Raw genomic sequence first — 25,615 nt, 5'->3', positions numbered from 1 at the left:
ATTTCCAGAAAGCGGCGGCTTGTCCTGGATCTTCGGCAAGTAAACCAAGAAATCGTGGGGGTTTTGTGTTTTCAACAACTTTGGGGTCTTCCTAAAAAACGCTTTGGGGGTATCCTGGTTTTTACTTTTGGAAATATGGCAACCCTAGGCACTTATACTCAGTGAGAGGGGAGTGTGTGACTGGATACCCCAACTCTTTTTCAGGCTGCGATCTTCCCTGATGAAGTCACATTTTACTAAAATCCAAACAGTTCCGTTCACGAGCTCAGTGCTACTTACTGGTTGGGTTAGATGAGAAATAGGCAGGGAAGTTCCAACAGTCACCTCAGTCACCACAGGTGTTGCCAAGGTTGGTGTATTGGGCTGGGAGATTGTAGGACCTGGAATTTTTACCCAAAATACTCTAAATTTTTCTACAACAGTGACTCTGAAAACAAGACAAAAGCGAGATTTGAACCAAAATTGTGTACTGTTCTCTTCTGCATAGAACAAGTCCTTCCTGAAATCCAAAACAGATGTTTTGGACCAGCTTTCTTTAACCTGATGCCCTCAAGATGTAGTTGGGAGTCCATTTCCACCAGTCCCAGCCACCATGACCAATGGTCAGGCATGACAGCAGTTGTCTGCAGTGCCCCAAGTTGGGGAAGACTGCTACATATTTATTCAGGTGTTAAGTTACCAGGAAATAATCTCTGACCTTATACCATTGCAAGAGAGTAACGGTTGCCACCAGTCATGGTGGCATGGGCCTGTCACCCAGAGTTTTAGATTGGTGGAGAAGATAGCAGGTGTTTAGTTGGACAATGGAGAAAGATGTGCACAGTGAAGACTTGGTTGGTACATTTCCCTGCAAATATTAGCAAGCTCTGTGTGTCAAACAGCTTTCACCATCAAAATGCTTTGGACTACAGCTCCCATCAGCCCCAACCATTGTGGTCCTGCTGGCTGGGCTTGATAGGAACTGTAGTTCAAAGCATCTAGACAGCACCAAGTTGGTGAAGGCTGCTGCAGAAAATCAAAACAAGGTCACAAGCTTGTCATGCAGAGGTTTCAACTAGCCTTGCCACACAGGCAGGGAAACCCATCGCCAATGGGCTTAATTCTCTGCAAAAGCAAATAAGAACATTGAATAAGTGGAGGTGAGTCATCTCTTAACATCTGAAACATGACAGCTTTCAGGAAAGAGAAGTCTAAAATAAATATTTTGAAAGCCACAGGAATATAGATGCAACAGTGGTTTTGGTGATACAACAGTAATGTTACTTTTTTTTAGTCATATTTACATTGATTTCCTTTTACAGAATATCAGAAGCAGGCTTTTAAAAGAGGGAAGCCCTTTACTCAGAACAGAAATATGTTCAAGACTTATAGGAACATAGGAAGTTGCTATTTAAAAGGTCAAGGTAAAGGACCTCCAGTCAAAGGGAACTATGGGGTGTGGTGCTCATCTCACTTTCAGGCCAAGGGAGCCAGTGTTTGTCCACAGACAGCTTTCTGGGTCATGTGGCCAGCATGACTAAACCGCTTCTGGTGCACCGGGACACCGGGACGGAAACCAGAGGACATGGAAACGCCGTTTACCTTCCCGCCACAGTGGTATCTATTTATCTACTTGCACTGGCATACTTTCGAACTGCTAGGTTGGCAGGAGCTAGGATAGAGCAACAGGAGCACACCCTGTCACGAGGATTCAAACCGCCAACCTTCTGATCGGCAAGCCCAAGAGGCTCAGTGGTTTAGACCACAGCGCCACTCGTTGCTATATACAGAGTCAGATCATTGTTGTCTACGTTGGCCGACAGCAGCTCTCAAGATTTCAGACAGGTTTCTCTCTTAACCCTACCTGGGGATTTTTTTTATATTATAGAGCACCTTGTGCTCTCCAGATGAAGGGTGCTACAAAAATTAGAAGAGGAAGAGGAGGAAGAAGAAGAAGAATTGAATTGCTACATACAAAGATGATCTCCCACTGAGTCACATCTTCTTCATAGCAGTATTGCTTTTTTTGTATATAAGTTTTGAAAGGAGACTAACCTAAGAACACTCGGTCAGGAGATTCCAGCTATAGCTGAATTTGTCTTTATTATTCGTACTTACAGAAATTGTATTCTCTTTGGTGCATCTCTAGGAGCAATCCAATAAGCATCTAGGTGGCTTTTCTTGGATTTACTTGTATGGCTGACAGCTGAATTCTGTAACATACAATGCCCCATTTAAGCATTACGCAGTGAGATCATGCAAACTACGGTACTCTGTTCATGAATCATCTAAATGGTTAAAGCAGTCTACCACAAGTTGCATTTTAATATTTGGCTTGTATCGTAGGCTTATTGACATCACATACTAAAGAGGTCATGAAGCTCAGTATGGATTAGAAGAAAAATATTTCTCTGCCAACACTAACTGCTACCAATGGCAGGAGAAAAATCTAGGTGTGCTCATCTGGGGATCTTTATAATCCAAGCAAGATTTGAACCAAAGTTTCCCCATATCCAGCCATGACATCAGAGTAGAGTCACATGAATTTTAATTCATAGTACATTCACATAAGCTCAGTTCAGGCTTGGGGTTGATCTGCATACGTGTTTCACGAAAGTGACACAAAATCTTGAGAAACGCTTTAAACAAAATGGGGGGGTCACAAAAGCACAGATAGATTTTACTGCAGAGTTGTTTATTTTATCAATGTTTACAAGATCTAACAAGAAGATAAGTTCTAAGGATTTCATAATGCACTTATTGGTGGCAGCTAGAAAAACAATAGTACAACATGGGGAAAACCCTGCGTAATGTATCTTTGAAGACTTAGTATGGAAACATATGGTATAGCAATATTAGGGGGGAAAGAATTACTTTCTCCACACGTTTGATACAAGGAAAAGCAAAGGCATGGGATTTTAGTGTACAATTTAGTGTGCAGTGGACATTGGAGAATACGAGGCATTATCAGAGGTGGTGATATGGGTATGGCTCTGGTGAAGTTGTCATCGACTATGGAGCACTGATTAGGGCAGTGTTTTTCAACCACTGTTCCGCGGCACACTAGTGTTCCGCGAGATGTTGCCTGGTGTGCCGTGGGGAAAATTGAAAAATTCGAAAGATTTAAAAATAAAGTATTTTATAATTTTTCATATTTCTGTTTTCTTACTATTTCATAATAAAGTAATTATAAAATACTTTCTTTGTGTTTATTTGATTCCTATGCAAGAGAATTACTTTATATATAGTCAATATAGGGACAGAGTTAAATTTTTTAACATTTTCTAATGGTGGTGTGCCTCGTGATTTTTTTCATAAAACAAGTGTGCCTTTGCCCAAAAAAGGTTGAAAAACACTGGATTAGGGTACACTTTGAATCATAATGTAGGATTTAGATAAGATATATATGAGAGATATACTATATCATTTGGATCACCTCCATAATGGTTTGTGCTTATATAGATAGATGGGTGAGGTATAATTAATTTTTTGTTGTTGTTGTTGTTGTTTCATATGTAGACTTTGAGATTTTTGTTTTTGTGTACAGTCATGGCTATCCTCCCATATGAAAATAATGATTATTATAATGATTACTTGGTGGTCAAGGCATATGCCAGTTACCAAAGGAAGCGCCATGTTAGAAAAAGTTTGAAAACAATTTTGGAAGCGGTTTCTGGAACAGCTTCTGAAAAAGGAAACCTAGAAATTTGTTGTTTTGGTTTTTTAATACATTTGTAACAAGATGGGCTGCTGTGCTATGTATATTACTAAGGAGAAGTGACTTTGCTCTGAGGTCCACTAAGGTACTCTAGTTACATATGCTTTGGAAAAGACAAACTAAAAGCTAAATTTAGAAATTGTAGTGTAGTAGCAGCCATTAACACACTTTCAAGTGGATACCCCAGTAGAGGGAGCCCTAACATTTAATTGTTGCCAGTAAAGGAGAACATTCATCCCGAGCCAAACTTCTGCCAGTTTCATTTATAAATCTCAAAAGAAAAAGAAAAGGGTATTTTCATACTCATACAATTTATTTCTGCTATGCCATGCCAAGCAGATGCAGGTGGGGAAAAGTAGCAACAGCATATTCTGCTGCAGGGGGGGGGGGCTAATCCACTTGGAACTAATAGAGAAACCTGCTTGCCAAAGCCATCTGGAAGATGCAGGGACTCATACCTTAACACGCCCACAGGTGAGGACCTGAGATCTTTTCCTGTCAGCTAGGGCAAAGGAGCCAATGGCAGGCCCCTCCAGGTTCTCAGCACTGCGGGCTTGTAGAAAAAATCCTTCAAACACAGGTCCGGACAAACTAACTGAAACCAGGAGAACGAGGGAAGAGATGGCTATTAATAAGCTCTAGTTATGTCGCCAGCACCTACCTGCCTCTATGTTTCCAGGAAAGGGAGGAACTGGGCGTACCTTTCTCCCTACCTGCTGTTAAGAACTGTGAGCTGCTGGTCTAAGATGCCTTGTAAACGTTTCAGTACCTCATATTCTTGTAACCTCCAGACTAGACTACTGCAATGCACTCTGCATGGGGCTTCCCTTGAAGCTGTAACTGATGCAGAAGCCAGGTTTGTTGGCAGGGCCGTACAATGCCTGTTCAGGAGCAGCTTACCTAGTACCTTCCGAGCCCAAATCAAGCTGTTCACATTCGCGTTTAAAGCCCTAAATGACTTGGCCTCCAAATACACGAAAGCGTGTCTCCTTCTCTATAGAACCAGCACAGGCATCAGCTGAGGGAGCAGTGCTGGTAGTTCTGCCGCTGCAAGCGGTTTTCTTGGGGCCACTACTGACACCTTCTGGTGAGAAATATAATAATTACGAAAAACAACAGCCAGGCCACATTCAAGAAGGGTTGGTGTCACAGGTGAGTAGGGCTGGATGCCTCCTGAGGCCCACATCACCACCGGTCCTCTGTCCCTGCCTCTGTTCCTCCTGAGTGGCTCTGTCTCCTCATGTCTACTGTGTCTCCTCTGCCCGCTATGAACAAGGCCAAGTGCAAGGGGAAGGAGCAGCTGCAGCCTCTAAAAAAAGTAAAAAAGGTAAAGGGCCCCTGGATGGTTAAGTCCAGTCAAAGGCTACTATGGGGTTGCAGTGCTCATCTCGCTTTCAGGCCGATGGAGCTGGTGTTTGACCACAGACAGCTTTCCCAGACATGTGGCCAGCATGGCTAAACCGCTTCTGGCACGACGGAGGCCAGAGCACACGGAAATGCAATTTAGCTTCCCGCCACAGCATTACCTATTTATCTCCTTGCACTGGTGTGCTTTCAAACTGCTCTGTTGGCAGGAGCTGGGACAGAGGAATGGGAGCTCACTCCATCGTGGGGATTCGAACCACTGACCTTCTGATTGGCAAGCCCAAAAGGCTCAGTGGTTTAGACCACAGCACCACTCATGTCCTGCTGCAGCCTCTATACACCTTGCTCTCTCCACCTAAGGAGTGGTGTGGATTAGGCCCTGACCAGGGCTGGATTTAGGTTTGATGAGATCCTAAGCTACTGAAGGTAATGGGGCTCTTTATACGTCCAACTGTCCTTTGTCAACAAAAACTTGTTGCTGTTTTTGTGTTGAATATATGCTATATGGTAATTTATGGACCTAACGGATATCTAACCAGTGATATTTTAGGGAGCAGGCTAGCAGGTGGGGCCCATTACTTACATCATAGGAGCCTACGCAACACAAAATACTGTTGCTGTATGTAGGTTTTATTTTGTTTTTTATCTTATATTTTGGAAATGTACATCCAGTTTTTTTCTTTACATTTTTTGGGGGGGGCCAAGCTATACAGTCATACCTCGAGTTACAGATGCTTCAGGTTGTGTTTCTTCAGGTTACGGACCACCGAAAACCGGAAGTAACAGAACGGGTTGCTTCCAGGTTTCGGCAGTTGTGCATGCACAGAAGCGCCAAATCACGCTTTGCGCATGCGCAGAAGCGCCGAATCGCAACCCGTGCGTGCACATATGTGCAGATGTGGGTTGCAAATGCTGCGGGTTGCAAATGTGCATCCCACACGGATCAAGTTCGCAACCCAAGCGTCCAGTGTAGCTTGTTTAGCTTATACAGTGGTACCTCAGGTTAAGAACTTAATTCGTTCTGGAGGTCTGTTCTTAACCTGAAACTTTTCTTAACCTGAAGCACCTCTTTAGCTAATGGGGCCTCCTGCTGCTGCCACTGCACTGCCGGAGCACAATTTCTGTTCTCATCCTGAAGCAAAGTTCTTAACCTGAAGCACTATTTCTGGGTTAGTGGAGTCTGTAACCTGAAGCGTCTGTAACCCGAGGCACCACTGTATGTAAATCTGGCACTGACCCAGATGAAGTAGGAAATCAAATGGGCAAGAATGACACTGGCAAGGGGATGGGACTGAGGGCCCTTCAACCTGGAGCACCACACCCAAGTATGTGAAGAAGGCGGTGGCAGCAATCACAGAAGCAGCGAGCGTTATGTCCTTCTTGCTGCGGACGGTAGTGAGGCAAGAAGATCACAGTACCTTTCACGTGGTCCCCTGGCTTGAACTCCGTCACATTTACTTCAACGGTGTGCTTCGGGAAGCGCTGAGGCAAAGAGTGTCCATGTAGGGGCATCATAGTCTTGCACGCCTCTGTTACTTTGCCATTTGGGAAGCCGGTTGATGGGCCAGAAAGGCAGGTGAGGACCCAGAGCATCAAGGCTACTCCAGGAGACTCCATCTACAGAAAAGGAACAAAGTTTTAGTCCCCCAGAAACATTTCCGAAAGCAGCAGATTTATTTTTTAAAGGCATGGCTAGGAGAAACAGGCCATTGCTGTGCACCCCTCCCCTCTTTAAAGGAGCTTCGCCCAGCTACATTACCAGATCTTTTTCTATAGACTATTTCTGCATCTTTGTATATCTTCATAACAACTCTGCGAGGTTGGTTGGGCTGAGGATGGCGAGCTTCATGGCAGAGCTGGGATTGGTGCTGTGGGTTAAACCACAGAGCCTAGGACTTGCCAATCAGAAGGTCGGTGGTTCAAATCCCCATGACAGGGTGAGCTCCCATTGCTCGGTCCCTGCTCCTGCCAACCTAGCAGTTCGAAAGCACGTCAAAGTGCAAGTAGATAAATAGGTACCGCTCCAGTGGGAAGGTAAACGACGTTTCCATGTGCTGCTATGGTTCGCCAGAAGCGGCTTAGTCATGCTGGCCACATGACCCGGAAGCTGTACACTGGCTCCCTTGGCCAATAAAGCGAGATGAGCGCCGCAACCCCAAAGTCGGCCACAACTGGACCTAATGGTCATGGGTCCCTTTACCTATACCTCCAGAGTTACTCTAGGCATGACACTACACTACACTGACTCTTCAATTCCTTTCCGCACCATCCTCCCACACTTTCAAGATTTAGAGACCTAAAGTGGCTGTTTTCTTTAGCTGCCTGTAATAATTTTGAAAAGGTACAGGCGCTGCACAATAACCAATCAATCCTACATGTTTTGACTTGCATTATCTCCTCTGTCTATTAGCTATACTCCAAAGGAAGATCTGTTCTCATTTCCATTTTAATTTAATTTTGAAAGACAATCCGTTATTCATCCAAATATTCGGGAACTAAGCCAGTGCATTGGAACCCAAATTTCATGTGAATCTATTCCAGTGAGTGATGCCACGGTTACTAAAATTTATATTTCAGAGCATGGATAGTTTTTAAACCAACTATTGTTTACTATTGGGGGGCGAGTTGGGAGCAGGTTTGTTGCACAAGAGCACTAAATTCTGAATTTGTACAACTTGAAAATGCAGGTATGTGATGGAATCCCATCTACAAAATAGAGACAATCTGGATGTGACCCTTAAGCACAATTAAGGGTCTCTACTCCCAATACTGATAATTATGTCATGCAGCACATAGACTGAACAGACTAAAAGTGTCACCTATAAAGCCTTATCTCCAAGCCCTTTCAGAGCTAATCCAATGGCATGGAATGTTCACACACATTTCAACTGCTGAGCAAGAGTATCAGCGCCGAAATCCCTACAGAGCTGCTTCTATACACAGTGAGGGACATGAACTTTTGGACAGAAAAAGGCTTACACATAACGCAGGAATAGGAGGTGGGGTTTTTTAACTGTTCTTATTTTATCTGTAAGCTACCTTGAGTCAGGGGGGAAAGGCAGGGTATAAATAAATATATAATAATTATAATAATATTTTTTGCAGGAAAGGATACTAAACAGGTAAACAGATTTAGAACAGGAGAGCCGGGTGAGGAAAATATCAGAGGAAACTAAGAACAAGGAGCTAAGATGCCCTGGGCAATGAGCTGAGAAACAGAGGGGCTTCCAACCTGCTGTTGTGCACTCGCAATTCTATTACTGCACCAGTAATAAGTGCAGTAATTTGCACACTCCGAATTCTAGAATTGAGCAAAAAGTTTTCCACTTAGAAAAGTAAATACAGCAGTCTCTTTGCCTTCGTTCAAGATCCAGTTGGCTGGTCTGCAACCCTAAGCTCAAGGACTGTGGAGAACAATTTCAGAACAATTTAGATAGAAGTACCAACTCATACCTGAGGAAACAAAGACATCATCGGTCAGGATACTTAGTCCAATGGAGTCGAGACATAAATATGGAGAGGAGTCAACGCTTCTTAGCTTTGAAGATTAGACTCCTGCCCTAGCGATTGCTCCTCCCAAGGCATATGGCATTCAGGATAACAGCAAACAACTGTCTGACAAGCAAACTGTATCCAACCTGCCTTAAGAGACCCAAAATGAAAGCTAATCTCACGGTGTTTTGCAGCATCAGTGATACACCAGGAATTGAAGCTTTGGAAGCATCCAGCCTTTTAATATTAGCAATTGTATCACACTCCTTGTTGAGCAATTCATCTCTAGCAGGGAAAAAGTGACACAGTCTGTGACTACCATTCGGCCTTTTAGCTGAAATTGTCACAAATTAATGAAACATGGATGGGCTGAATTTGATGTGCAGGCTTCATAAGCTGCACTTGAGCTTGGTTATCATTGGCCATGGTGCAGCTAAGGCTGGACCTCAAAGCCAAGGACAGGATCCTTGAGCCCTGTGGGGCGGGGGGCAAATGACCCCAGAGAGCAGCTGATGGTGGCAGATCAGTGAAAACCTCAGTATATGTACCTGGGCCAGAATGGTCGCATGACCCACCATGATCGTCCCTGGTCACCACAGCAGCCACTCTTCCCTCGTATTTTTAAATACAACTTTATAGTCAGGAAGCAGCCACTTAGGCCTCATCTGCACTGTACATTTGAAGCATTATTTAAACAGCCTTGGCTTCCCCCCAAAGAATCCTGGGAGCTGTAGTTTGTTAAGGGTGCTGAGAGCTGTTAGGAAACTCCCCCTATTCACAGAACTATAATTCACAGAGGCATTTAACAATCAATCCCTCTTCGTAGGAACTCTGTAACTTCGTGGGTAGCAGTACCCTTAACAACCAACAGTCCCAGGATCCTTTGAGGGAAGCCATGACTGTTTAAAGCAGCATGATACTGCTTTAAATGTATAGGGCAGATGCATTAGGAATTCTTGTTTTATTATTCTTATGCTTTAAAAAAATCTCTTCTACAAAAGAATGGTTGTTGTTGTTGTTTAGTTGTTTAGTCGTGTCCGACTCTTCGTGACCCCGTGGACCAGAGCATGCCAGGCACTCCCGTCTTCTACTGCCTCCCGCAGTTTGGTCAAACTCATGCTGGTAGCTTCGAGAACACTGTCCAACCATCTTGTCCTCTATCGTCCCCTTCTCCTTGTGCCCTCCATCTTTCCCAACGTCAGGGTCTTTTCCAGGGAGTCTTATCTCTTCTCATGAGGTGGCCAAAGTATTGGAGCCTCAGCTTTAGGATCTGTCCTTCCAGTGAGCACTCAGGGTTGATTTCCTTAAGAATGGATAGGTTTGATCTTCTTGCAGTCCATGGGATTCTCAAGAGTCTCCTCCAGCACCATAATTCAAAAGCATCCATTATTCGGCAATCAGCCTTATTTATGGTCCAGCTCTCACTTCCATACAGCACTACTGAGAAAACCATAGCTTTAACTATATGGACCTTTGTTGGCAAGGTGACGTCTCTGCTTTTTAAGATGCAGTACGTATTCCCAAATCAATATATTTCACATCAGAACAGCAGAAGCAAGCTCATTCTCTGCCCCCCACCTCCCAAAGTAGTGATATGATTCACACAAGTTTAAAATGCAAAACTGTTATCAGATTTATAAGAAATGTCTGGGAAGAGGAGAAGGAGAAGGAGAAGGAGAAGGAGAAGGAGAAGGAGAAGGAGAAGAAGAAGAAGAAGAAGAAGAAGAAGAAGAAGAAGAAGAAGAAGAAGAAGAAGAAGAAGAAGAGAGACCATCTGATCCTCAGGTCACAATGTCAGGCAATTTGGGTGGCGAAATCAACTTGTGATTTGAAAAGGAGCACAAAGTCAATTCCAAAATGGAAAATAGTTTCAAAGTTCTTTAGCTTCATCAGGAAACTATGTAAGACAGGTGTGTGATTCAAATCCTATGTACGTACCATCCATTTAAAGCACATGATTAAATTTTCTGTTTTTACAATTTAAAGTACTTATTTTTACATCCTTAAGATATCAATGACTTCCCTTCTTCTCTTTCCATGGTTCATTTTACGTACCCTAAATCCCTGCATATTTTATAGAAAACTATACCAATCAGTATTCCATTATTATATCCATCACAACTTATTTACACTGTTGAATTTATCTTAATGTTGCCATTGTTTTTAGCTGTACACAGTTATTTCCCATATATTCAATAAACATTTTCCAATCTTCAAAAAAAAACAAAACTGCACACACTCAGGGATATTCCTTTTTTGCTTTTCTTTATCATGACTAGCAAACTTTTGTTTTCCTCTGGTATCTCAGGGATGTAGAACCAGTTGCAAAAGCATGGAATGGTGGCAGAGGGTAAAAGGGGAATGTTAATGTGCTGTCTACAATACACACAAACAGACATGGCCATCTAAAATACACATAAACCATCAAGTCCATGGACTAAAGTTATCAAGCTGCATCACTGGTTGATAGCCATGAGGTAATTATTTTTCTCCCTTACACAGAGACACTCTTGTTCAAAATACAGATACAAACAGTCAAGCTTAGTTTCACATTTAATCTTTCCAAAAGGTTTATGAAAAGATGAATGGACTCACATTTCCGTAGCAGAAGACAGCCATTAATGTGAAAAACTATGTGTCACATAAATCATCAGGGTGGAAAAACAAAGTCACTCGGGAGACAAGGGTTAGGAATTCCCCATGCGGGGAAGACAGTCAGCAAGGAAACAAACCACTTACAACTGGTCCTGAAGAAGCAATCAAGAGAAGCTATGGGTCACATTCAACTAATCTTTCCTCAAGGTAGATCCATTGAAATGAATGGACCCAACTTAGTCATGGACATTAATTTCAACGGGTTGACCCTGAGTAAAAGTTAGTTGAATGCAAGCCCACACTGGCTTAGATAAGAATATCAACTTGGAGGTAGAAAGACAACACATGATAGCCACGGCTGTGTCCACATTCCCATCAACAGCACACTCACTGTGTTTCCCGTGCTGAGTTTTTAATCCATGTTCACATGACACGATCTAACATGAATATGCATCCTGTACTTTGTTATAAGGTGCTACAGTTTCAGGCATTGTTTCTCAAACCAGCTTTGGAGTCATTAGACCAGGATTTCCCAAACATGGGTCGCCAGCTGCTTTGGGACTACAATTCCCATCATCCCTGATCACTGGGTCCTGCTAGCTAGGGATGAGGGGAGTTGTAGTCCCAAAACAGCCGGAGACCTAAGGTTGGGAAACTCTGGCTTACGCTTTTCCTAATTCACCTATAGCTGGGGTGTGAACTCCTTTGCACAGGGTAAAGATATCTCCATCATGTCAACACCTTCTGGTATGTGTACACAACCAGAGAGTCATGTCAATGTGGACAGCTAGGGTACTCTAAGTAAACTGACCACATCCTTAGAAGGAATGAACAAGAACAGAAATTTAACTATCCCTTTAAAAATTACCGTGTGATAGTCTAATAACTGCACATATTCACATATCTCTACAGAACTGCAGAACTGCAGCAAGGACCTTGGAATGGGTTTCAAGAACAGGGTCCTTTCCCATCATCTAAGTAGTAACTTAAATCTAGGCAGAATCCTAGGGACCTGCTTTGACAAAAAAAAAAGTATAGTCACTTGAGTTCATTGATGGCATTTGCAAGAGGAAATCCCATACCTATCTTGGTTCTCCCATCTATGCAAGATTTTTGCTTGAATGCCCTGAATGTGCCAGCATTAAATGCTTAATTAAAGGAGAACTGCCTTTAGAATAAACGCTAAGCAACAGTGTGCTATGAATGAATGAACGAATGAATGGTAACACATTAAGAATGTTAAATAATGCTGTCATTTGTTTGCTACCAACAAATCCAGATTATTCAGTTATTGCAACACCAAGATGACCAGTTTGGACTTTGCAAACTAAACTCCATACTCAAGGATAAACCACAGCGAAGTTTGGCACCTGATAAGCCTGTGTAGAAACTAACAGGAGACAGTATTAGTTGAGCCTTTTAGAAACTTGGATCTAACTGAAAGTGGACCAGAAAATTATTGTAGAGGGGTACACACACACACCCCACAAGAAGTGCATCAGTTTGTGTTCAGGTTCAGCCTTCCAAGTTATGATTTACTGAGACCCAAACTTTCATGGCCATTAAACCACAGTAACTATGAAATGCAAGGCCGTTAGTAGACATCTAATACTTCATTTATCCATCCACCGCATTCATATGACTACCTTCCTCAAAGGATCTGAGTGCTGTGTATGGGTGCCTCCAGATTGTCAGTATTTTGCAGGACAGATATAATTGCATACCAGAACTGCAGGTTTGCACAGCTTTTGTGTTCCAGTGCCCGAGTGCAACAAATCCAGTTTATAAAAGGCATCTGTGGTTTGAAAAATGCATTGAAAACCCAGAGTTTCCAATGGAATATTGTCCAACAAGCAAGATAAAAAGCCATTAATAAGATCAGCTCAATAAATAAATAGCCAGGGAAAGCTAAGTTTTAGCAGTTACCTAGTCTATCCACATGTGACACCTAGGACAGGAAAGATTTAGAAATAATAATAATTTATTATTTGTACCCCGCCCATCTAGCTGGGTTTCCCCAGCCACTCTGGGTGGCTTCCACAAATACCAAAAACACACTAATATGTCATACATTAAAATTTTCCCTGAACAGGGCTGCCTTAAGATGTCTTCTGAATGTCAGGTAGTTGTTTAGAAAGCATTTGCAACCCAGAAAGTTCTCACAATGAGATTTTGCCTCATTTTGCCTCAGAGTAAGTCCCACTGAACTCAGTGGAATTTCCTTCTGAGTAAATATGCACAGAGTCACACTGTGAAAGGAGTAGCACATTCTACAAAGGTTTAGGAAAGATGTTTGGTGAAGCACAGAGATGTGACTTCTTATATTTGTGTTTTCATTCCAGACTTTCACCAGCTCATCTGTTTGATCTTTGGTCCCTTGCCATCAATGGGGTTTAACTGCCTGTATCTATGAACAATCCCTTAAGGTCTTCACAGTCAGACATTTTGACAAGTTGTACACATGATGCACATATTTTCTCCTCACTCAGTGCCAGAACTCACCATGAATAGCTCCCTCGTTCTCTTACAATGACAATGGCGCCCACCTGAGAGGTGCCGGAACGGAGTTCTGGCAAGTTCTGGCTGAAAAAAAGCCCTGTCCCCACCCATCCAACTACAGTGAAGAATTTGGGAGAATCTCACCATGTTGTGAAATATAGACAGCTTTGATTTGCCAGTTTGAGAAGCCAATTGTTTCAGTAACCACTTCCACCATGATTCATCTTTCCTATGACCTTCTCCAGGAACTTCTGCTTAAGAAACTTCCTACATTTTGGTGGCTGTTTTAAGAAAGGTTTGAAATTGCCACCACACTGTTTGACTTCTACGTATCGGGCCAAGATAATTTAATGCTTCTCACTGCTCAAGTGCACCCCTCAACTTACAAACTATGGTATGTTTCATGCAAATACTTTACATGTGTTTAAATATATATGTAAGAATGTTAATAATTGTAACCACTGGTTTTGTTACAATAAGTCACAAGAAAATCACCAAAAGTATCCAGCAAATTACTATGTATCCTATACTATCTTACTAATGAACCCAAGAGCAAACAATTTAATCCATGTTGCCTTGATCCACACACAATTATTATTTCTTGTTTCACAATAAATGGGATTTTAGCCATATTGATACATAAATTCCCAGAAGCCATGATATCTTGTTAACATGTTGCTTTCTATTGAAAGAGGATACAAGTTCATATTTCCCTAACCCTGTCGTTGTCACACTACATTCCAGGAAACCCTCAGATAATCATAAGATGATCTGTAAAAGGAAAACAAACGTCCCCGCAAGGTTTGTTCCCGACTCCTGATCTTGCCTTGTGACAAACAACTGCAGGGAAATGTTGGGGTGTCCTGCAAGGTTCACCCTCATTTTACACACATGGAGCAGCCTGACAGGCCAACCAATGTCCTTCCTAACCCAAGCGCAAACCCAACAACACACAGGAACTAGAATCCTCCTTGTAGCTCTGGAGTTTCTTGATTTACCTGTCAGTACAGAAAGGACTCCCTGAAGGTAGGAAGTTTGAAAACCGTGGATCTAGTGAACACACGTTTTCTTCCCACTGTCAAGTGCCCTCTCCTAAAGGCAAAGGTACCCCTGACCATTAGGTCCAGTCATGGACGACTCTGGGGTTGTGCACTCATCTCACTCTATAGGCCGAGGGAGATGGTTTTGTCCGCAGACAGCTTCCGGGTCATGTAGCCAGCATGACTAAGCCGCTTCTTTTACTTTCACACCAGAGAAGTACCTATTTATCTACTTGTATTTGACATGCTTTCGAACTGCTAGGTGTAATAATAATAATAATAATAATAATAGGCAGGAGCTGGGACTGAACAACGGGAGCTCACCCCGTCACGGGGATTCGAACTGCCGACCTTTCGATCAGCAAGCCCTATATTGGTACACACCACTCCAATCTCTGAGGAGCAGCAGCAAGATTCAGAGAAATTCCAAACACTCTGTTGAAAATTCAGAGGCTGTAGCTTTTTAAGATATATGGTTCATTTTACCCCTGGATCTAGATGGAGATGAATAGGGTTCACAGCATTGCATCTCCAGAGTATCTCTCCTTGTTCCTCTCATAGCTTCAGCAAGCTTAAGTCCAGAGCAGTCAGCTATGCTCCCCCGTCTCTGGGTTGCAGCCTCTACAGTCAGAAACTGCCTTTATTCTCCCTCCTTGTTCCCAGCACACCTTGCTAAGACCCAAGCCCACTCTTTTCCTGTCACCTACCATGCCCACCCCATCACTTGGCAACCTCTGTCTGCCAAGGACCAAAGATTCCTCGTCAACACGCGCCATCAACACCTTTTGTCACATTAAAGACTTGGCTTATCCCTTGCTAGCTGTACGCAGATGTCTGGACTTGTGATCCTAAACTGAACAAAACAGTGCTTGGCTTTAAAACTAAACTAAACTAAACTTTGTGTACTTCGTGAATTTGCGAGTTGGCTCAAAGTCTAGCTCTTTACTGACCCTAGAGATTATGGAGACAAACCCTCCAACATTACTTCCATGAAAATGGGGACATCCTATTCAATAATGATAACGATATTATTTATACGCCACCCATCTGACTGGCTTGCCCCAGTTATTCCGGGTGGCTTCCAACATATATAAAAACATAACATTTTTAAAAACTTCATTGTATAGGGCTGCCTTCAGATGTCTTTTAAAGGTTGTATGGTTATTTATCTCCTTGGCTCAGGGGCCGCATAACTCCACACCCTCCAACATCTGCTGAAAACAGGGACGCGCTACAGAAAAGCGGGACATTCTGGGAACAAATCAGCAGTGGCATAGCGTGGGTTGTCAGCACCCGGGGCAAGGCAAGTAATTTGTGCCCCCTAACAGTGGATTTGCGCCCCTAACCCTAACCCCCAGGTGTTGCGCCCGGTGCGGCCGGCCCCCCCCTGCACCCCCCACGCTACGCAACTGCAAATCAGAAACTAGGATGGCTTCTGTAAATCTAGGATTGTCCCTGGAAAATAGGGGCACTCAGAGAGTCTGTGGAGAGTCTGCCCCTCCCACAAACTCATAACTTCAAATACACCCACCCACAACTTTGAATATTTGGTTACATTAGCACACACTGCATTGAAACAAAGGCAACAAAGTTTATAGATACAGAATCCGATCAAGTAAGAACTTTTATATGTAAGAGCTCCTTCAACTTTTCCTTAATTAACATAACCAATCTCTGCAATATATATTGGGGTTTTTTAAAAAAGAAGAAGAACAGGGTGAGAGAAGGCACAGGTTTGGCAAAGCCATCCAACACACAGCCAGCCACAAAGTCCCCTCTTATAAGCGTCACACTGAACAGTGTCTTAAACACAGCATAGACACCCAAGATGCACACGCACACACCCTCTTAAGAAAGGAATTCATAAGACACCTGTTTCTTACCTTAAGGAACACGCTGCTTGTGTGGCATAAACGCAGCTGCTAGGCTTCCCCCTTTTACCCAAACAGGATTTTTCCTTTTTTCTTTTTAAAGGGTGGGCATTTCTCTGGCAAGCAAGTCGTTCCGACTCGCTGCTGTGAGCATGGAGGCTGCAGTGAAGAAACGCGCTCTTATCTTGCAGGAGGCTCTTCCTGCTTTCTGACAAGCTGTATCGCATCTCTCAGACGCGGGTGGAGCCAAGCAAAGTTAAGGCGAAAGCAAACTCGTCCTTGAAGCAGCTCTGGGGAAGAATTGGGTGGGTGGGTGAACACCCCGCTGGAATCAGCGGGACTTACTTTTTCAGATCAAGGAAGAATACATAGGCTCAGGCTGCTGGGCTCCTTTCATAGATACATCTGGGAGTGACCCCCAAGGGAAACAAAACCCATCAAAGCTTGTGGGATCCACTTCCAAGTAACTGAACTTTAGTCCCTCCTGCAGCCCCTCCAAGTGTCCCTATTTTCCAGGGTTTTACAGAAACCCTTCCAGAATGATTTGATCCCAGAATGTCTCACTTTTCCTTAGTACACCCCCATTTTCATCGGATAAATGTTGGAGGGTGTGGAGTTATGTGACCCCGCAGCCAAGGAGATAAGTAACTACGCAGCCTTTAGAAGGCATCTGAAGACAGTCCTGTATTGGGAAGTTTTGTAGTGTTTAATGTTTTATTATGTTTGTATATACGTTGGAAGCCACTCAGAGTGGCTGGGGCAACAGATGGGTGGGATATATTATTATTACTATTATTATTATTATTATTATTATTATTAAATAGGACATTCCTATTTTCATCAGAGAAATGTTGGAAAGTATGAATCCTGCTAAGAATATGCACCCAGTTTTACAGCTGCCTTTTAACCTAATAATGAAGAGGCCCTGATCCTGCATTCACTTACTGCTAAAAGTCATTTGAAATCAACTAGACATCCTTAAGCACATTTGGCTTAGGATCAGCCCCTTGTCTTGCCGCCACCTCAACTCCCTCCCCTCCACTTCACAATACCTTAAAACCCTCCAAGAGAGAAAAAACCAGAGCAATGTCATAAATTGGTCAATGTTCAATCCATTCATAAAGTTCAGAATCTTTTTTTAATAGCAACAAAAAAATTGTGTATGGCACTACATGCTTGTTAAGTATTTACAGAGCAAGGGCAGCAGAAGCAACTCATTTCACTAGCTTTCTTCCCTTTAACCCCTCAAACACTCATTTGGAGTCACTGGAACAGCTGCAAATACTTCTATTTCCAAGTCCTATTTACCTCTGCTCAGGATCAGGGAGCAAAGTCCTGATATTGCCTCTTTCCTCCATTTGCTGACATGTTCCTTTAGCTATTTGCTTGCACAAAGTTTGTCCAGAGGTTAATGAGCCCTATTTATTGAGCATTCATTCTGATTTGGTGGCAATGGAGGTTATAAGACTTCCTGCGAATCAGCTGCGTTTCTCTGTTGCAAAACTGCATTTCTATGGGTCTCAGACAGGAGAGTGAGAAAGTGTCTCTCTGAAAGTATGCCTTGGCAGACTGCATGTTTTTAGCCAAGTTAATGTTAGCACTGGGTGGAGGAAGGTGGGTATTTGCTAGAAAAAAAATCAAAGCATGGTGGTTTATCCTTCTCCTGCCTGCTAGTATCCCTTTAAGACTGTTGTTACTCTCATTGGATGAACCGAGCTGAAGGGAAGTGGTCAGAGAATGGATATGGAGGGGACACGGTGGGCAAGGGAAAAACTAAGCCCCCTCCTGCCCTTCAAATCCTCTCACCCGCATGAATGTTATTAGTTTTACCTCATAATGAGTAGCTGTCAGCTGAGATGACAGGAGAACAGACTGCTTGAGAGAAGAGAGTGCTTGGAAAATCTTGGTAATTCTCAATGTGCTGCTTATCTGCTCATCTTGTTATGGCTGGTGGTAGTTATTGCTTCAACCTCCCGCTGAACTGAAGGGACAGAGAGTGGCTTAAAGCAAATCACCAACCCAGGCCACCTGAGGCTCTTTTTTGTGTGCCTTCACCATGAGAGGTCCAAAGCGTAGCAACACGAGAACAGGCCTTTTCTGCAATGGCTCCCTGTTTGTGGTATGCTTCATTGCATATCTTTAGTCACCAGGCAAAGTCTTTCTTATTCTTATTCTTATTCTCCCAGGACTTTGACTAATTAAACAAGATATGGCCTTTTAAAGGGGAGGAATTATTGTTTTTGTTAGTTATTATTTTTGTGTTTTTATATTGTGAACTGCTCTGGGATCTTCAGATCTTCGGGTTACATACGCTTGGGTTACACTGGTACCTCGGGATAAATACGCTTCAGGTGACATACGCATCAGGTTACAGACTCCACTAACCCAGAAATAGTACCTCGGGTTAAGAACTTTGTTTCAGGATGAGAACAGAAATCGTGCTCCGGCGGTGTGGCAGCAGCAGGAGGCCCCATTAGCTAAAGTGGTGCTTCAGGTTAAGAACAGTTTCAGGTTAAGAATGGACCTCCGGAATGAATTAAGTACTTAACCTGAGGTACCACTGTAAACAGATTTAATTAATAATGATGATGGTGATAATAATAATAACAATAATAATACTGTAATGATGGTGAACATGATAACTATGTACCAATAAGAAATGGAGCAGTATGTCTGCACCCAAACCATTGCAGATGCAAGCAGTACTGAAAGTGAAATTGCTTATAAATATCTTGATATCACCAGGAGCAAAAAAATCACAATAAAAAGCTGCCTTCTTCTTGTCACTTAGGCTGATCACAATTCCCCATCTCTTCTCTCTGGCGAAAATGAGGGGAAAGTCATGACAGTTTCACCAGTGCCTTCTGATTTCTTTCAATGTCTCCTGAAAGTCCTGTTTCAGGGATGCTGGAAGAATTTCCACCCCTTTTTCCTGTCCCTTTGGGTTTCCTTCAGCACTGTGTGCGCACCAGCATGTGTGGTGTGCCAAGTACTACTTTCAATCTTACTGGAGCACAGGGAGGGTGGTGAAGTAAATGGCTGTGAGGTGAGATGGAAGGATACCTCTGTTAGGATGTTCTGTTGCAGCTAAACAGATGTGTGGAGCTGTTGTATGTCACATGTCTGTTTACATTCCAGCACAGCTTGCTGGGAACTTCCGTTTGTGTATAGCTTTTGCTTTTGCTCCCTGCTCTTGGACATGAAAGAGAACAGACATGTTTTCTTTGTCCTGAACTATGCTGAATAAACTGCTTGTAAATATCCTTTACATATGCCTCTGTCCGCCACTTCTGTTGTGTGTTATTCACTCTGCTGGTTAATGTGTCCTCAAGTTTCTGAAGACTTCTGAAGCTGTGAGTCGCTGTTTGATGCTGTTCCAAAGAACCAGAGTTCGCCCGGCTGCCGGCCAGTGGGCTGGAGCCAGCTGGGGGCCTGCGAATTGCCCCCGTTCCCTTGGACACATCGCAACAACCACTAGGTCTGCATCCAAATCTAGTTTCAGCAGAGTTTATCGAGCCAGCTTTGGGTAGCCGATCGAGTTAATGTCCTCTTCTGCACTAGCTGGAGCAGTTGTAGTGACATTTACAGTAAAAGTATCATTGGCAGACAGGGAAGGGTTTCCTGGTGATTATTACAACATTTCAAAATACAGCCAACAAAACCAGTTTTATCAGTTTTCAGCTCCACCGGGAGGCAACCTTTGTAAGGATACTGGGCTTTGATTGCCTGATTCAAACCAAACCACACATTTGGCTCAATCTCTTTAATTCTAATGTCATGCCCTCCAAGTATCCCGATTTTCCAGGCACAGTCCTGGAATTACAGAAGCCACCCCAGTTTGTTTTTTTCCTGGTTTTCCTTTTTCCTCCCCTCCGTTTCTCAGAGAAGTATTAAAAGTGGTGTGTGTGTGGATTTGGGTGTACGTGCAGAAATGGAGTCTGTTTACATGGGAAATAAAATCCCTGAACCAAATGAAGGAAATGTTGAAGCTGGGATACGGAGCCCTTCCTATAATTTCGAAGGAAAAGGCGTACCTATTAATTTGCTCTGAGAATCCACATCTTTGCATTGTTTCTTGTAGAAACTCACCAATGTTAGTAAGCTATCCATTCAGGAACTCATTTTATTGTTCTAGCCATGGCAGGCATCACTCAGTACAGAGAGCATCCTTGTGGCAACTATAATGTGCGCTCCAGTCCGGTAATATTTCTCCAGCTTCTTGTAACTTCTATCCTTTGCACCTGGCAAAGTGATCAATAGGAATTATGTCCCTGTGCAGCAGAGGCCTGTTGATCTCCATAAAACTTAGCAAATGCTGAAGTTGTGAGCTAGATTACGTTCATCCCAGCATATAGGTAAAACTCAAAGCTTACATTTCAGGGTTATAGATGGTGGAGGAGGCAGACTAGGTAATGTAATATTTTGTGGGACACAAAGACATCATTAGAAAAATTGATTCCATTCTGATTTTGTTACTGTCCTGAGAGCTGTAACACAGGGACACTCAAAATATGCCAAGCAAATCACTTGGCATATTTGCAAAGCACGCTGTTGCGCTTAACAGCTTGTGAAGAACCTTGTCCATTTTAACTAATGGTGTTCTGTTGCACCAGAAGCGGTTTAGTCATGCTGGTCACATGACCCGGAAAGCTGCCTGCAGACAAACACCAGTTCCCTCGGTCTGAAAAGCGAGATGAGTGCTGCACCTCATAACTGCCTTTGACTGGACTTAACTGTCCAGAGGTCATTTACAATGAATGGGGTTTGGATATTGAGAATGCAAATCAGATACTGTGTAATTTCTATCCAGTCTTCTTTTTAATTATATCTTCCAGAAGCCTAGAATTTTAGCAGTACACAGAACTGTAATTATGCTCTGCAATGACCTATCTCATTACGTAGGTACTGGAAAATAGATATACCACAAATCCCAAACAATATCAGATTGTTAAGCCTGCTCAAGCTCATTTTATTTATGAACCTTCAAGACCCTAGGAGCTGCATATAACATGTACCAAAATGCAATATAAAACAAGTCCTTATATTTCAATGAAGCCAGTCAACAGAAATAAAAAGGAACAAGCAAATAGATGCAAGATGAGGATAACATAGAAAATCAAACAGATTTGGAACTAGAATAAAGTTTCAGCCTGTTCCAGAAGGCTTTTCTTATGTCCTTATTGGGGGGGGGGGGAAGCATGGTTTACAAATATCCTGTTCAAAGCCATGGCATCGCTGCTGCATACAAAAGTAATTGCTGCTGTTGTTTTTCTGACCCTGGAAAAGAGCAGTGATCTTCCTGCTGTACTGTTCATGTGAGGGGGCTAGTCATAGGAGCAGTTAGTTGCACTTAGAATCATAGAATCATAGAGTTGGAAGAGACCACAAGGGCCATCGAGTCCAACCCCCTGCCAAGCAGGAAACACCATCAGAGCACTCCTGACATATGGTTGTCAAGCCTCTGCTTAAAGACCTCCAAAAAAGGAGACTCCACCACACTCCTTGGCAGCAAATTCCACTGTCGAACAGCTCTTACTGTCAGGAAGTTCTTCCTAATGTTTAGGTGGAATCTTCTTTCTTGTAGTTTGGATCCATTGCTCCGTGTCCGCTTCTCTGGAGCAGCAGAAAACAACCTTTCTCCCTCCTCTATGTGACATCCTTTTATATATTTGAACATGGCTATCATATCACCCCTTAAGCTCCTCTTCTCCAGGCTAAACATGCCCAGCTCCTTTAGCCGTTCCTCATAAGGCATCGTTTCCAGGCCTTTGACCATTTTGGTTGCCATTTTGGTTGCTTACAATGACCTAAGGAGGAATTCAGCATAGCGCTAAGCAGATTGCTCCATTAGCCACTACTGCAGCAAGATCGAACGCAGGAGAAGTGATGGGGGGACCAATGCAGCTCTTTGCCAAGCATGCAAGGGACCCTAGGTATGCCTCTGACTAGAACTAGAGCCAATGAGGTCTAGTGGTTACTCAAGTATCAATCTAGGAGACTGGCGGCCAAATCCCCACTTGGCCATGAAGTTCATTGGGTGACCTTGACTCTTAGGACTAAGCTACAATAGTAAAATAATAATAATAATAATAATAATAATAATAATAATAATAATAATTTATTTATACCCCGCCCATCTGGCTGGGCCTCCCCAGCCACTCTGGGTGGCTTCCATAAAAACCAAAAATACAGTAAAATATCACACGTTAAAAACTTCCCTGAACAGGGCTGCCTTAAGATGTCTCATATATATATATATATATATATATATATATATATATATATATATATGCAGGTTTTGGTCTCACTCGTCATCTTCAGGCTGGTGCTTTCGGCTTCTTGTTACTGGAACAGAGCCTGAAGATGACGAGTGAGACCTCGTCGAAACGTCGCCTAGACACCCCAACTTTTACACGGGAAGACACCCGAGGACACCAAAACCTGCATTCCTGTACCCGTGAAAATCTACGAAAGCAAATATATATATATATATATATATGCGTTATAACACTGTGACACCAGATGGCGCTGTAGAGCTGAACACTATGAAATTTTCCATTGTGAGCTTTACAACGTTTTTTCCCCAGAGCATTTTCAGAGCGGTTTTTTATAGCTGTGTGGATGCAGCCTTAGCCTAACCTATTTCACATGGTTGTTGTGACAATAAAACAGAGGGGGAAAGGAGGGAAAGTGGGAAGTAGATGTTGTAAATAAGCATAATGCAGTCCTTTTATAAAATGGGTCAACTGCAGCTGTTGTCGTTGTTACTGTTGTTGTTGTTGTCTGCCTCGAGAGACAATGGAGTGCCCCTCTAGAGGTGAAGGGAAACCGCTGCATTTTCAGCACCCAGGTGACCTCTCCAGGGTGCAAGCCTGGGCAGTGTGAATGGAGGTCCTGGGCTACACAGATGACAAGACCCCCCTCTCAGCCTTGCTGATGTGGTCCAAAGGAAGCAGAGCAATATGTTTGGCAACAGTTTGGCTGCAGGAGTTGCTGGAAGGAGTTGCCTGCAAGGCAGTGGAGGTGCCTTGCATAGTATGAGTGTCACAAAGCTAAAGGACTGAAAAAGGACCCAGCATGGACTTCCGGGGTGGCGCCATCGGAAAATGGCTGATTCCCCTTAAACGGAGGGGACTGGCTCCGCGGAAACTGGGGTTCTTACCACTACGGCGCGACGGGGACCCTTAAAAACCACAGGCGGGTGAAGCCTGTGGCCGTGGGACTCGGCGGGCACCTTTTTGCGCCCCCCCCCAATTGGCAAAGGAGCCCAGTTTTGGGTCCCGGAGCTGAGCGGGGAAGTGGCGCTGTGCTGTGAGTCATCTGCTCGTTCCGTGGAGCGAAGCCGCTAAGCCGTTGCCGGAGAGCGCTGCCTTCTTCCTTGAAAATTGACACCAAGATCAACGATCCGTGAGTAGGTTAATTCAGCAATTAAAGGAACTGATTTGAAAGATTTGGCACCGAAGGCGGAGAGGTATAAAAAGGAAGTCTGCCTCCCGTTTTTGTAAAGAAGTAAAGCAATGAATCTGTAAGCAGGAATTTTAAAGGACGTATAACCAGCATAACTTTTTGTCCTTTTTAAAATTACAACAACAACATAGTATCATCCATTTTAATATTTCCACATGCCTGACTGGTACAATGTACAAATTAATATAAACACTATACTGTACCTGAATTCTCCAGTTGGCATTTCCCCCCCTTTTGCATAGGCTTGCAGCTGAACTTTTATCCTTAGTGTCAAAGTCCTTTAAGTTGAAATGTTGCCTGAGCAAAAATAAACCTGTTTTCATGAAATGCAAACCACCTACTTCTTTGCAGTAAATATATAGCGCTATTGTGCAAATCCTTCTGTGCACATAGTTTCTGAAAAATGCCAGGGGAGCAAATTCTGTGCAGCAAGCGCTCAGTGAGAAAGAAATTTTGGAGCGCATCTTCACTCATTACAGCACAAAGTGCCACTGTTTTTTTTCTGAGTTTAATAAACTCTGTCACAGCACAGTAGCAAGTGCTGTGCGTTTTGAAACTCGCGAATGACCTGTTTTAATTAGAGGCAATGGGAACTGAACTGCATGCTGGCTAAATGGATGCCCCGGGAACTCTGAGGATGCCATGTTGTGTGGCCAGACTAATAAGGCATTCAAGTGCCCGAGTCAAAGGACAAGAGGTTGCTCCCTCCCCCATTCCATATACATAGAAACTGACTGGACTTGCAGCTGGAATCTTATTTTAAGGTTGGCATTTGGAGAGAGACTTCTGTTGCCCTTGAAGACAGCAGGGTAGCTTTGGGGATAAAGGGCAGGCCCCAGTGGAACATATAACCCCAGCATTGGCTGCCTGAGGTGGCTGCCACAGGAGACCTAGTAGCAGAACAGGCCCCGGAGCCTCTCCATTCTTTGCTTTGTGTGCTGTGCTCCAAAACAGTGCTACTGAGCAAGGTAGGTCCAGTGGCGTAGCGTGGGTTGTCAGCACCGGGGCAAGGCAAGTAATTTGTGCCCCCTAACCCGTGGATTTGCGCCCCCTAACCCTAACCCCCAGATATTGCGCCCGGTGCGGCTGGCCCCCCCTGCACCCCCCACGCTATGCCACTGGGTAGGTCAGAAGGCAGGAGTCCTGCAACCCTTCAAGCCTCTCGGCCACACACCCTTTTCCCAGCCCACACCTCTCACCAGCTCTGTTTTGCCTCTCCCCCTCGATGGTTTTTTCCTGGCTGGAATTTGCCCTTGAACTCGTCTTGATACTGTCACTGGAGAATAGAGAGGGGTGTGCGAGTGCGTGTAGAAACCAGCCTATCACGCAGAGGTAATATTTGCATTCAGTGCTCCACTTGCTTTCGCCACTGGCCCTACTCACCTCTGGCATGAGGCCCTCGAAAGCTTGCCCAGATGAGAATGTGGCCCTTCGGTTTCTTACCCCTAGCATTAGAGAACTGGAAGGATGCCTAGGGGCTTATAGCAGGGCGAGAGGGTCATTGTTCCCTGTGCGATAGGAGCTCATGGAGTGTGGGTGTCCTTTGTTATTGAAGATGCCCTGGGGTTGTGTTCCTGTTGGCAAGCTTC

The 25,615-nt window shown here is 43.6% G+C and overlaps 1 protein-coding gene across 5 annotated transcripts in view; it reads right to left on the bottom strand.

The window, feature by feature from the left end:
- LOC310846575 (ferric-chelate reductase 1-like) overlaps positions 1 to 25,245 on the bottom strand; it is a 39,982-nt gene extending 14,737 nt beyond the window's left edge. Inside the window, exons 1-5 of one of the 5 annotated variants that reach the window (XM_083743408.1) lie at positions 25,226 to 25,245; positions 6,481 to 6,679; positions 4,156 to 4,292; positions 2,098 to 2,192; positions 280 to 427 (exon numbers count right to left, since the gene is read on the bottom strand). In XM_083743408.1, the coding sequence (XP_083599534.1) occupies positions 280 to 427; positions 2,098 to 2,192; positions 4,156 to 4,292; positions 6,481 to 6,679 (579 nt within the window). In that variant the 5' untranslated portion in view covers positions 25,226 to 25,245. Of the gene's footprint in view, positions 1 to 279; positions 428 to 2,097; positions 2,193 to 4,155; positions 4,293 to 6,480; positions 6,680 to 7,437; positions 7,597 to 8,515; positions 8,584 to 16,571; positions 16,812 to 25,225 lie in introns of those variants that run through there. The other 4 variants (XM_083743405.1, XM_083743404.1, XM_083743406.1 and 1 more) reach the window with 4 other exon arrangements.
- Positions 25,246 to 25,615: the final 370 nt, after the last annotated feature.

This window comes from Podarcis gaigeae (assembly GCF_964106915.1).
Source record: "Podarcis gaigeae genome assembly, chromosome: 6".
Taxonomy (NCBI): Eukaryota; Metazoa; Chordata; class Lepidosauria; order Squamata; family Lacertidae; genus Podarcis; species Podarcis gaigeae.
The sequence above is the reverse complement of the archived record's forward strand: the minus strand, read 5'-3'. Positions and strand labels throughout refer to the sequence as shown.